The following is a 13,944-nucleotide window of genomic DNA, read 5'->3' on the forward strand; positions in this document are numbered from 1 at the left end:
ACAGCATCATGAAGAAATACATATTGATCCTAGAAAATGTTACAATAATGTATTAGATATACACTTTATTCTTACAAGTGTTTGAACCATTTTCATTCTCTGTTGTCTAAGTCTATTAACAATACCAGCAATATCTACTACTCGCTCTCTTTTAGCTTGTTCCAGAGCTATATCTAAAGCAATAAATGTACCAGTGCGACCTACACCAGCACTACAGTGGACCAGAATGGGACCTTTAGAGGGAGACCAAGTAGCCATAACTTGTTTGTGAAGAGACATCAATGGTGTAGCATGATCAGGTACTCCATGATCAGGCCATGAGGTTAAATGATACTGAGTCAGTGTATGACTATCATTAAATACATCTTGTATCTGTATTGTTGCATAAATTGAATAAGATATCAATTATTTTACTTACTGTGACACAAAGTTGGCGAATGATAAAGTCAGGAAAAGTTTGTGTACTTTGTAGCAAGACAGTGAAAGGTCCAAATTCCTCATGCTCCATTAAAGTGTTAGGCCAGTACAGCTCACACTTGTTCTTAGTTCCTTCCTTCAGGTTGGTTACCATTACAATAGACACTGGCTTCTCCTGCCAGATAAGACGCCAGAAATCAACTAATGTCTTCTTCATAGGTCCTATGAATAGTATACATGTACATCACATTCTAATGATTCTCATATACCTTGTGATGCTATAAACTTCTTACTGCTACTGTATCCCTACAGCAATCACACAGATAAAGATAATTAAGTAAAAATATTAAACTTACATCAACATAGTTAGCATTGATATATTCTCTTTGACACATATCCAAGTTGGGATTAGTAGCCAGTATTATCCTGTTATCATCATCTAATAAATAGAATAATCACATTACTTTTAACTATACGTTTGCATACAAACTGTGATGTCTTTGAATCTGTTGAAAGGCTTATTCTCCTCACTGTATCCAACAATACATGGCTTTTCTTCTTCACTCTTGAGGCTCTATTATAATCATCAGTATGTATATGTACATGCATGTATTATTTACTGTGTATTGGCTTTCAAATCCATTGCTATGACAACTGGTTACATGTATATTCAGATCCTCCAGTGATATAGGTAGAGAAAGAGGAATCTGTGGATCAAAATTAGAGACAGAGAGAACAGCAGTCTCTACATCAGTGTATGTTGGTTCATAAACTGATGGAATTGGTACTTCTTGTATTGCTGCATATAAATCTAAAACTATAATTGTTATAATCAATAAAAATACTCTCTACTTGGTCCTTGTCTATCCATTTGACAACTATCACTTTCATCATTTTCTGTTACAATATCTATAATGCATGGAATAATATCAGTATATGGATAATTTTATCACCTTGTATTTCTGACATAGCCATGCTGACATGATAGTTTCTAATTTTCAATGATTTCTTTCTTCTGAAAGAACAATTTTTAACAATCATCATTAGAATAACAGCACTGAAATGTACTTTATGAAAATGATGATGATAACAATCATCACCAACAATAGGGCAATTAAAAACACAGCAACTCCTGAGCCTCCAACTGTCACAATAGTTGAAGTATCTGTAGTAATTTTTAGTAATATAAATATCTTTATAATGTAAAACCTACTTTCTGGTATTATAGTAGTAGTCACTGTTTTATAAAACAAAAATAAAAAGGTAACCATAATTATAAATTTATACTTGTTTGCAATGAGGTTGATGATAATGTAAGTGATGGTTTTATTGGCAGGGTTAGCGTCTCATTAGTAATAAATGTCCATGATCCATATCCATTATCAGTGTATGCACGTACACTAAAAATATAGCAGGTTTCACTATACAGACCAGTGATGGTAGTAAGTGTACTATTACTGAAGTTACTATATTGGTTGAACACTTGAATATTAATACCATCATCATCTACCATTGAACAGTTACCAGACTGTAACATATGATATCCTATCTCATATGTGATAATGGGATAGTCTGATGGAATATAACTAGGTACACTCCATGAGATAACAGCCCATGTAGTGTCCATCATACTGGATACTGAACCAACTGGACCAGGTACTAAATAAACCTCTCACATAAATCTTATATTTAATTACATACTTGCTTTAATTTCCACTACAAGAGTACCACTGAAGGGACCTCTTCCAACAGAATTGACAGCAGCTACACTGATGTTATACTCAGTACCAAATACTAGATCATTCAATATGATATATCTCTCAGTACTGGTGAGGTTGTATGTGATACTACTGTTACTGATCATCACTGTATAGCCTGTGATTAGACCATTCTGTTCAAAACAATTGACCTCATTCCAAGTGAGATTATTAAATGGTTGTAGCAAAAACAAAGAATTAGGTACACCAGTAGGGGCTAGAATACATAATAATTAACTTTCAAGAATGTACAAACCTGTTGGCATTGTATCTTTTTCAACTGAACTAGGATCAGATCCTCCTAGTACATTACCAGCTCTCACTGTGATGGTATAGTTCATACCACTGTACAGACCTATTAATGTATAACTGTATGTTGTAATGGACTGATGAGGAGCAACAGAGACCATCTCGTTCACTGATGATAACTGGGGACAAGATGGAGTATAGGAGATGGTGTAGTATGTTACATAGTTGTCACTACTGGGAATAGTCCAGTTCAGTGTAATACCAGTGGTTGAGACATTAGATACTGAGAGACTAGTTACTGGACTAGGAACTAGAACAGATATCAATAGCACTCGATCTCTCATAATAACTCACCATCTAATCTTAACACTGCTACTGGACTATTAATTGAAGGAAGATCTATATATGAGTACACACTGATGATATAGGTACTCATTGGTGAGAGATCTGTTAGTACAATTTCATATTCTCTAGTAGATACTACATTCCTGGTTGCACCTCCAGTAGCATATTCAATCACATATCCATTAGTCTCTGATGTAGTGGTCCAGTTTACTTTAATACTAGTAGCATTTAATATAAACCCTCTCACATTATTTGGAGGACTACTAGAAGCTAGAAAAGAGACAAAGGTATCTACCATTGATTAAAAATACAATACCGTATAATATCACAGATTGACTGTAGTTGACTTCTCCAATCATTGCTGTACAGGTAACATTAACTGACATTCCCAGTGGATCAGGATATACCAGTAGTGTGTTGTCGTACATTAGAACATCAATCAATGTATACATTGAGTTACTCTTCATCACTCCATTCACTAACCAGTAAACATCAGTTGAAGGATTTATATCAGCAGTGGTGAGACAATCAATACAATATTGAGTGTTATTGAGTTGTGTAATGGATGAGACTAGTGTCCAATTGATTGAATTAATAACTAGAAATACATCAACAAAGTTACAAGCACATTAAAAGGTGCAGTATCAATACCTGGTAAGGTATGTACACTGATTGTTTTACTAGCAGGTCCCAGTAATTGTTGATAGGCTCTGACTGTGATGCTGTAAGTTGTTTCTCCTCTCAGTCCATTCAGTGTGATTGTATTATTACTACTTCCCTCCACCTGTACTGCCTGCACAGTGTCTGTGTCACTAGTGACATTGACTACATATCCATCAGCATCAGATGAATTAAATGCAGTCCAACTGACAGTGATAGTGGTAGCTGTCTTTCTGATCTCAGTAAGAAAAGTGGGAGCAGTGACTGGAACTATGCAATAAAAGTGTCATTTTACAATAATTATGGTATAGTAATAATAGCTTACTAGTGATTGTAATTGACTGATTTCTCATTACATCACCGACATGTAAAAAGAACTTGTACTCAAGATCACCATTGCTATTCCATGGACTTAGTTCTTCATTAGTAGTGTCTCCTTTCCGAGGAACACTTAATGTAACCTCATAATCCCATTTTCCATTATTTTTGTCTGTTGCTTTTCCATCGCCAAAAGAACAACGATAATGCCCGTTGTTCTTGACACTGCAGAGTTCAATACTAGTACCACCAGATTCATAGTACCAATTAGCTGACTTAATATAAGGCATTCTATAACCAATTCTAATAGCATGTAGTGTGTATGTTTGAGGAAGAACTGTTATATTTGAAGGGAGATCAACACTAATATTTTTAATTTGTACCCATCCTATATACAGTGAATAAACATAGTGACTATTAAAATAAAAGGCTCACTGAATATATTAGCAAAGATGATGTCACTGTTAGGATCTGAACAACTAGTGGGTAGACAACACTTGTACCAGCCATCATCAGTTGGTTGTATGTTCTGTCCAGTAGTTATGTAAAGACTGACAGCAGCATTATGTGAAGATACTTCATTACAACGAAGAGGATCAGTGCTACAGTCAACTGGTGATCCATTATTAGTAACCCACTTTCCACCATTCAGAGTAGTAGTACCAGCTAACACACACTGGATACTGTTACTGGCTCCTTTAATGTCAAGATCAAAAAAATATGATCTATTAGTATAACAGTTTCCATCATGCATCAGGTAGATACCTATAAAAACCTATACAGTTGTTATTATACACATCTAGTGTCTGACCTGAGGAAGGTGTACATTGACTAATAACTTCACTGACACTCAGCCAGAATACAGTATACAGTACTGACACTATCATCTTGTCAACAACCTGAGCAGAATACTACTGTTTACCATCAAAAAGGGTCATCCACTGATAATGCTTAAAAAGAGTCTTATATAAGAAAACTAAATCAATTAAAAACAAATAAAAACAATTAGATTTTAGAAAGATAAGCATGTAAATAATTAAAACATAATTATACACAGTGCATCAGTGTGTACAATCATTACAATTCAACTCATAACATCTAATGATATGGTAATAGATTTGGATCCAGTATCATTCTATCATGGTGCAGTGGAGTGTGCATATTGTAGTCAATATTTTCTATGAAAATACTACTAATGTAATGGATTTTGTAATAGAGCATACAAATACATGATACATAATGGATAAAAGCACCTCATTGGAGAAGAATTAATCTGTTTTAAACATATTCATGGAGAGATAGTTAAGACAAGTGGTTAATTAGACTCAAGCCACTTGCGGTATTTTGTTGAAGTAGTGGTCTCCATAGCACCATTCATATCATTAACATCAAACAGAGTTATTTGCGAATAGTTTAAAGTTAGAACAAAATACAATATAGCAGGAAATTTATACATACCAGATACCAAAATATAAAACAGCTTAAAAGGAGTTATTTATTGAAGCCCTTTACGAAAGATAACATAAGTAATGGTTGACTCTCATTAGTACAGTTATTATTAGCAAATGAGTGTATGCTTTAGTAATGGTCCTACAATTAAAACCATCATACACTAGGCAACATGTTGCTTTCAATTTAATAGCAACAGCCTTTAAGGTATACATGTATGCTGATTGGGTTGAAGACTCAACTCATTAGAATTCTTGTAGCTCTGAAACAAAATTTTTTTTGGGACATAAATAGTAGAATAGTACTATTATCTTAAACAAAACCACATATACATGTACGGACTGATTTGTACTTTACCAGTGTATGACTTTTAGGTCTAAAGCCAGGTCTCACCTGAAAAGGTGATGATGACACATAGTCAAAAATGTATAAAATATTTGATTTGAAATCAATTTTCAGTAATAATTAATAACAAAAATCAGTAAAAAAAGTTATAATGTACCATTGTTCAGAAAAATAATTTAAAGATGATTATAGCAACCTGTGATGCAGTTCATGAATGATCATTAGCAGTGAAGAGATGATTGTTAATCATGTATTACTAGTAGCAGAAGAATGCAATGGACTGCGTTCATTAGGCTCCATATCAGCAATTGTAATAGCATAGGCCTACAGAATAGAATAAGTAAGAGTGATGGTGTACTACAATGAGAACACACACATTAATCATTAACAAGAAAAATATGCAACACAAACATACAAGTCATAACCATGTACATGAGCATACTAAACAGCAATGAATATCATTAAATGTACAACGTTTGTAGACTTAATATTAATTTTAGCTTATTACAATTAGACTAACTATGGTACTTACGATAAAATTGACTTCATCTCTACCATTATTGCCTCCAGTCTCATCAGGAAACTCGTAAATGGTCCTGGAGCTACGAATCTTACGAAATCTGCTTAAAAAATTTAATGAAAGCTTCTCAAATAACTGATCATCAAAGACAACAAAGAGACAAGGACACCTGTGAATGATATAAAATAATATAATACATGTAGGTGACTACAGTACATAGGATAGGACTACTATCTGTATGTAATAATACTTTTAGGAGAAGTGGAATACCAAAATTTGGAGTGCTAAAATTTGGCGAATTGACATTAAAAGAGGTTTGGAGGTTAAAATTTTGGTAAAATTTTAATTCTGTGCATGCTTCTATGGAACAGGTCCTATCAAATTGGAGAACAAAAATTGGGCAAATAGACTTCAATTTGCCAAATTTGTCAAAATTTTACTCTACCAAATTTTCTAGCTATACGGTATTTTACTGCATTTAATTTTACAATTAATTTTTAAGGTTCATCATTATTATTTACAAACTAATTAGTTTAAATTTTACTTTTTTCATATACTGTTGAATTAAAATCACCGAAATACGTTCCACATTTATGGCATTTATATATGCAGTCATGCTTTATATAACTAATACTACACATCAGACATGGAATACAGTAGTAATTGAAAACAAAGTATTCTATTAATAGTAGGGTTTTAAGGATTTTGGCCAAAAAGGTAGCAAATAATATCACTTTTGGGGCATGCAACTAAATTTAATAAAATAAAATCTCAACGAATAAATAAATGAAAATAAATCCAGTTTAAGGGTGCATTTATCTTACCACCAAAAATTGCTTGGCATCTTTCTAAACCTGATTAAAATTGTATTTTAATGTTCACACCTTTTCCTTTTAATCTAAGCATTTCTTCCTCCCATGATCCACCCCACAATCTTTATCCTAAGGCTATCATAATTCATGCAACAACAGCAGATTTGCACTAAGACAACATCTTATTACACTTTATAGTCAAGTTCAATTAAGGACAAAAACCTCAGGATTATATAAAATTTTTGATAAATTACAAAATATTAATAAATGTCCCACATAAATTATAAACTACATGCATACACATACATTTGTAATTAAGTCAGAAAATATGTCAATTTTTGTGACTAAAAGTTGTAGCACAAATTATTGAATTACATGTATGGCAAATATAACAAGGAATAAATTTAGTTACATTAATGATTAATTATAAATATTAAATGCTTAAATGAAATGTACCACATAGATTATTTATACTACAATTTGGGTTTAAATTAAGTGCTGTGTCTAATTAATACTATGCTAAGTAATACCTTTACAAATAATACCATATAGCCAGAAAGTTTGTGGCAAAAAACTTTCGTGGTTTGGTGGCTCCCAGTCTATTCGTGGTTTTTATTTTCATGGATCATCAGTGAAGCACCCACGCCTCTTACTAACTTGTAAAAATTTCTTGGTTCTTAATTTTGTGATGTCATCCCAACACAAAAGTTTTTGACCATAAAACCTTTTGGTTATATGGTACCTTTATCCAAGGCTTCCAAAAGAATATTACTGAAATTCAAATTTTAGCACTAATGGACTATCTTATGCTTAGTTCATTAATTATCACCAAACGTATAGTAATGTATAGTACATGAGAGCAGAAAGAGCAGAAAGGATAATGATTGGATGATCTGGCACATAATAGAGCTGTGCAAATTATATAATGCACTGAAGTGTGATAAAATGAACCACATCGACAACATTTTCTTAGCGTATCTAAGAACTTGTATTATGTAGCAGCTGAAAAAACAGATAGTTTTGTTTGCTGAAATAATATCTGGTTTAAATCTCCTCCTACAAGGAGGATCCTGTATAGGAAGAACCATAATACAGGATACAAAGGAGGATTGATGGCATATGCATGTTACAAAGGAGGGGCCTATAAACTTCATGAGAATGACCACGCCCTTTGACTTTATTGCATCACGCATCAATTATATGATACCAATTATATGACACGTCATTCTGCTCTGCACAACGAGTGAGTAATCATAATGGAGACTTTAATTGCCTTTAAATTTATATCAGCCGTGTTCTTATTTCTGGTGAGTCTAACACATACATCTCTATATCCCCCTCCATGTACAGTACGTGCATAAAGTGTATGTGTGTGCATTTGAATTAAGCTAGGCAGGTGTGTGTTTGCTTGGTAGACCAAACAAACACACTATCACTCTGCCTCATTCCATTCACACACACATTACCATCCCCTCATATAGACATAAACACACTTTGAACAATTTGTATACAACATCTTCCACAAATTCCTTTTCTCACACCCAGAAACACACCCACAGCTTAGAGACCTGATGTAAAAGGTCACTTGACTTGTGATAATAACTAACTGCTATTATTAAAAATAATGAATTTGTAAAACATAACTTTTATTTTTCGTACAAAGCCCTATAATCCCTGTATGAGATCATGTTGCCTTAACTGATAACATTTAAAATGAACTCAGTCCCAGTCATGTGTTGCACTGCCCCACAACCCAGTCAACCCTCCTATACTGCCACCAGTCACATGAAATAAAAGGCACCCTTTAGTACTATATCCAGGTTCACAGTACATGCACATAAGCACTCTCTTTCTCTCAATACAGCCAAATCTCTCATTATGTACTAATTACTCTATCTTGACAGGATATATTGAAGGAAACAATGAAAAAGATATTAGCAGCAGAGGAGGCTGTTCAAATTGAGAACCCTGGTCACGAACATGTATATGCAAACAGGTATATTTAATTGTATTTATGCAAATTTACATGTACTTGTACATCTAGTGTCAACTATTACTCCTGTGATGACCAAAATGATAACGAACAAAATGGTAATGAACAAAATGGTTTAGAAGGCCAGGACCTTGAAAGTACATGTACATGTACATATACTTTTACACCTACAGGTAAGATTTCAACAAAAACATTAAGTAAATAACCAAATCACAATGCATACAGCATTAGCCTTCTGTATAAAAACAGCAAACATTGACAATAAATTTAAAAAATTTGTATCATAGTTAGACGCACATAATGTACATGTACAGAACACTAAAGGATTTTCATGTGTAACATGTACATGTACATATCATGTACGTACAATGTATGTGTGCATTGAATCAAGTCTACATAGTACACATTTTGCTTTTTGTTCTTAGTATTGTTTTATTATAGATACTGAAGACCTTACTATTTCAATTGAGGGAAACCAGAACTTAGAAAAGCCCTTCTCTCTAAACCTCTTCCTTTATTCTGTCTTTGTTTTCCTCTCATCCTATGTGCGTTCTATGTTTAACTCCAGCAAACCTGAGCTCCAGGTTGAAGATGACGGCAGTACAGGCACTAGCATTGACAGTGAAGAAGAAGACTTACCTCTTCCTGAAACAGAATGGCCTTCTCCTATACAACAAGCTCCAAATTACGTAACTGATGATTCCCGAAAGAGTAAAGGAACATCAGGATTTGATAAAAAGAGTCGTACCAAAAACTTAAAGAATTTTTCAGGATATGAAAAAGAAGAGACGGAGCACATCAATGCAAGCATCTTGAGCACTGAAGATGACAATATGTTTCCTTTATCTTTACAAGACTTACAAGCATATTTTGAGACTAGCCAGGAGTGGGTTGTAAATAATATTCACACTATTCCTCCTCATGGTACCAGTGATGAATTAGTCATGCCAATCCTTCATGTAACTCCGTCAAAACCTCCTAAGACTTCAATATCTGATCCGCCTCCGTCTCATTATAGCGACCCACCATCGGATAAACCGATTACTACTGAGTCAAATGTCTACCAACAGGAAGGAGGAATGGCTGCTTTGGTTCTACCATCCATTCATTGGGAAACACTGCAACAAATTTATAATGATCACAGTGAACTTGTCGTGCCTCCTGAAACGTTTTCTAAGCATGAAGAAGATTCATCTGAGCTTTCTTCAGATAATGAATAAAAGTGTGACTTGCTGTAGTAGATTATAAGTAGTGTAGTTTGTGTAATATGTGTATAGTGAACAGCTGAATTAATAATTAGGAGTTAAGACTAATATTTTTTCTTAGTTAATAATGTACTGTACATGCATAGGCACTTATTGTAATACTGCTGCTATATGTTTTTTATTTTTACTAAACCAGAAAAATAAAATAAAATTTAAGGGCGTGGCATAATTATAACACCCGAATCAGCATCAAGATGTCTCACAAAAACTTAGTTACTGAGCTTCATGAAACCTTTACTGTGTCTTCTCCCAACTCAAAGGAAGGAGGAAGACCCAACAGAAGACACGTCATAGTTACCCCAGGAATCCCAGAACACTGTCAAGCCCAGGAGGCAAAGCTAGCAGAACCACAACAATTTAACGGGCAGGTACATGTACATGTACAATCACAAGTATTGCCTCAAGGAACACCTGCTGCTGTTGTAGCTGACCCTAAGAATGAACTTAGTTATCTTAAACCTTCAGGGGAAGAAACAAAACAATTTGATGTATCAACAAAGGCAGTTACTGGTTGTCTACTGAAAGGCTTTTATTATCATAACCAGCCCCAGGTTGTCTGTGGAGCTATCACAGAGTATAGCAATAAAGAAGCTAAGACAGTATATTCCTTACAAGATAAAAGGGTCTACTATGATGGCTATAGTATCAAATAAAGTAGCTGTTGGCTGATATAAAACTCATTTGGTGGACTCTACAATGTACTCTTTCTACTCCTGGTCTTCAATCCTCACTGTATCTTTAACATTACATGCATCACAAGCTCATGTGCTGAATTCTAAGCATTGACTGACACTTAAAACAAGAGAGGATTACCGGCAACAAAGGATTGCATAAAGTGAGTACTGTGCATACATGTAAGAGAGTATGTTGTGTGTTACAATAAAGTGTATACTACTGTACGAGTCTTAATTTTCAAGGTGCATTAAATTTCGTTATTTTTGTGCTCACCTTAAATCCACAAAATTTAAACCACATCTATAATGCCATTCTATTGTATGTAGACTATGGCCAGAACACAAAAATTAGCTCACACGAATATTAACTTTTGAGCACATTTCATTGAAAACACAAAATTTTAACACTCGAAAATTTGAATGCATACAGTATACATTGATTGCACATCTTTCTCACTCATTATTAGTTAATTATCAATACATGTACATGTTTCTTATTCACACTCTATAGGAAAAGGAGACACTAAGACAATGGCACTGGACATTACTAGATGAACAATTGATTACTCAAGTCTAGTTTGAGGGAATACATGTAACTCTGAGTCAGTACTTTGCTATTGAACTTTACCAATACAAAATATAGCACGTATGGACCATAAGACACATTATTGTATTAATACAATGACACAGCATATGAGTGATAATGTTTACTACACCTGCTGACATGGCAATAAATTATGATGACACATTGTCATCATGTGATTGTACACTATGCAATTTGTAAGATTGTACATACACATAAATAATAATAGTACATGTTGCATAATTCATGCAGTAACTATGCAATATACTGTAAAACTTGTACTGTGCAATGAAAATTTCATTATACAGTGTGTACAATGTAGTGTGCCATATCTCCCAACAAATTTCAAGTATATATACAATGTACATGTATGTATAAATCTAATGTTACACAAAACTCACAATTGCATCTTGCACAGTCATTAAAGAGCATCATGTACATGGAAGGGGCAAAGACAGAGGAAGGGAGACCATTCCAATATATTTTCATCTACCATATATTTTCATGACTGTTAGCTCCAGAAAAAAGAGAGAGAGAGAGAGAGCTAGATCAGTTGATAAGCATCACACTACATGATACAAATACAAGTCACCACTCACCAGGTCATATTTGTACTCACCTGATCACCTGATCATCACATGTGCTCTTATAGCTCCTTGCACAATCATCAGCTAATCATCCATAAAATGAAGTCACCTCAATCAGCTTCATGAGTATAGGAGAAAGATTCCTTTACCTTGAATAGCCTACACTGGTGATAGTAAAATCTTTAAAGCAGAACTGTACATGATATATGTAGCATAATAGGGCTTTTATAGGGTAACATGACTCATGAAATGTCATTAATGAATAGTAAACAATGACAAACATCTATGAAATAATGGTGAAATACTAATGAATATAATTACAGTACAATGACTGCAATAAAAGCAACGCACCTTTACTCTACAAGGCCCAGACTTCCCTCATAAAAGTCATTATAAAAGACTATCAAGTAAAAACCAAACAGTAATTTACTAGAACCAGCTAAAACTGTTAACATAAAGCCATGAAAAAATCGAATGAGACAATATCAGTGCGTCCAAGCAAGAATATCCAAATACTATATATATATTCCATGATATAATTATTGACGAATGTGTTACAAAAAAATTGTCTACCCTCACATCATAATAACTATGCATCACTTGAAAAGTACAGCACTAGAAAAATGCAAGACACTGAGGGCTACACTTTTTGCCAGACCCTGATGATGTACATGTATGGCCACAGATAACAAACTACTTCAACAGTTAAATTACAATCTTTGCCCAATAATGCATGAGCCACTTTAATTACCTCATGCATCTACATATACTTGTTTCTTTATTTACTGGATAATACATTAAAGCATTAAGTTTACATAATTGGCCTTGCCACACATGTATAGGTGGGTACTATTATAGTTAGGCTGTCATTTTACATGTAAATTTATGGTGAAGGATTAGCTAAATTTTTAAGTGCATATACTACAAGCCAAAATAGAGTGAGAGTCAAGAATTAAGATACAATACGCAAAAAACATTGATACAACTGCTTTTTACACAAGTATATACATTAAATAATAATGAACATACTTCTTAATCTTTGCCTTCTTCTTGTCATTATTAAAGTGCCCATCACTTTTAGTTGGTCAATTTTCATTGCTATAAATACAAAAAAGAAAGTAATTTCTAACATTTAATATACATTTTTAACACAACTAATGGTAGAAACATGTACTTACTAAAGGTGAGTTCTTGTGACAAATGCCCTAATTGTTTTGCTAATCCATGAGGTAACTTAAGCCAAAAACCACACCTACTGCAAGAGCCACAAAGGAAGTTTGGTCCAGAGCTCAAGCTCACAACAGAATAAAACCTTTTCTTGTATCCATCCAAAGAATATTCCAACTGCAAACTAAGTAAAGATACAATGCAAGTGATTTTAAAGACAATGCATTATGAATAATCATATGAATAATCATTGATTATTGTTCTTTCTAAAATACATTGTGACACAGTGGATAGTTTATACAGTAAGAAAAGAGTTACAATGTAAGCAGCTGACCCAAGTTACGCATGTTATAAGTGTAGTTTACTTATAATACAATATACCATATCCTCCCTCAAAGGCCATCACAAACTTCTACTTATTCTCATTATTTTTCATATAACATTACTAAAGAGCTGCCAAAAGGTTGCTTAGAATAGAGAGTCTCGAATTAACAAGTAGCCAATAAATTGATTTACAACAGGTGTATATGCAGAACAGCAACTACACCTGAATGAGAATTAACATCATATAGAGATGTCATATTAATGCTTCTTAGTATATTATGCTGTGCACAAATTTAATTTATTTCAATTGATAGATTGAAATATCATGAAGTCAGTACAATGACAATACCAATCAGTAGAATGACCAAGGAGAAAAACACAAGCCTACTAAATGTTGGTAGTTTGGTACATTTATATTTCATAGAGTGGCTGCATGCTTTTATAACATTAATATAGAGATACATGTACATTCAATCTAG

The 13,944-nt window shown here is 33.7% G+C and overlaps 2 protein-coding genes across 2 annotated transcripts; one reads left to right on the forward strand and one right to left on the reverse strand.

The window, feature by feature from the left end:
- Nucleotides 1-39: 39 nt before the first annotated feature.
- On the reverse strand, nucleotides 40-4,500 carry LOC100636504 (receptor-type tyrosine-protein phosphatase kappa-like). The gene is made up of 14 exons (XM_020002057.1): nucleotides 4,250-4,500; nucleotides 3,754-4,160; nucleotides 2,881-3,038; nucleotides 1,705-1,945; nucleotides 1,631-1,654; nucleotides 1,486-1,582; nucleotides 1,371-1,432; nucleotides 1,270-1,326; nucleotides 1,038-1,228; nucleotides 904-991; nucleotides 774-856; nucleotides 687-723; nucleotides 419-639; nucleotides 40-372 (listed from the first exon to the last, which is right to left on the reverse strand). Exons 1-14 carry the CDS (start codon nucleotides 4,498-4,500, stop codon nucleotides 40-42), a joined length of 2,250 nt encoding a protein of 749 aa, XP_019857616.1.
- Nucleotides 4,501-7,854: 3,354 nt separating this feature from the next.
- LOC109585917 (uncharacterized) lies at nucleotides 7,855-10,271 on the forward strand. Its single transcript, XM_020002063.1, has 4 exons — nucleotides 7,855-8,179; nucleotides 8,777-8,868; nucleotides 8,917-9,038; nucleotides 9,307-10,271. Exons 1-4 carry the CDS (start codon nucleotides 8,129-8,131, stop codon nucleotides 10,083-10,085), a joined length of 1,044 nt encoding a protein of 347 aa, XP_019857622.1. The 5' UTR covers nucleotides 7,855-8,128; the 3' UTR covers nucleotides 10,086-10,271.
- Nucleotides 10,272-13,944: the final 3,673 nt, after the last annotated feature.

Source organism: Amphimedon queenslandica, unplaced genomic scaffold (genome assembly GCF_000090795.2).
Source record: "Amphimedon queenslandica unplaced genomic scaffold, v1.1 AMPQUscaffold_12985, whole genome shotgun sequence".
Taxonomy (NCBI): Eukaryota; Metazoa; Porifera; class Demospongiae; order Haplosclerida; family Niphatidae; genus Amphimedon; species Amphimedon queenslandica.

Bases quoted from the DNA above. Each gene is read 5' to 3' on its own strand.
- LOC100636504 (XM_020002057.1), bottom strand. From the start codon at position 4,500: ATGCATGATGGAAACTGTTATACTAATAGATCATATTTTTTTGATCTT. The intron at 1,327-1,370 runs GTGATAAAATTA...CATGCATTATAG, and splicing joins GGCTATGTCAGAAATACAAG to ATATTGTAACAGAAAATGAT. The intron at 640-686 runs GTATATGAGAAT...TACTATTCATAG, and splicing joins GAAGTTTATAGCATCACAAG to GACCTATGAAGAAGACATTA.
- LOC109585917 (XM_020002063.1), top strand. From the start codon at position 8,129: ATGGAGACTTTAATTGCCTTTAAATTTATATCAGCCGTGTTCTTATTT. The intron at 8,180-8,776 runs GTGAGTCTAACA...CTATCTTGACAG, and splicing joins CAGCCGTGTTCTTATTTCTG to GATATATTGAAGGAAACAAT. The intron at 8,869-8,916 runs GTATATTTAATT...TTGTACATCTAG, and splicing joins GAACATGTATATGCAAACAG to TGTCAACTATTACTCCTGTG.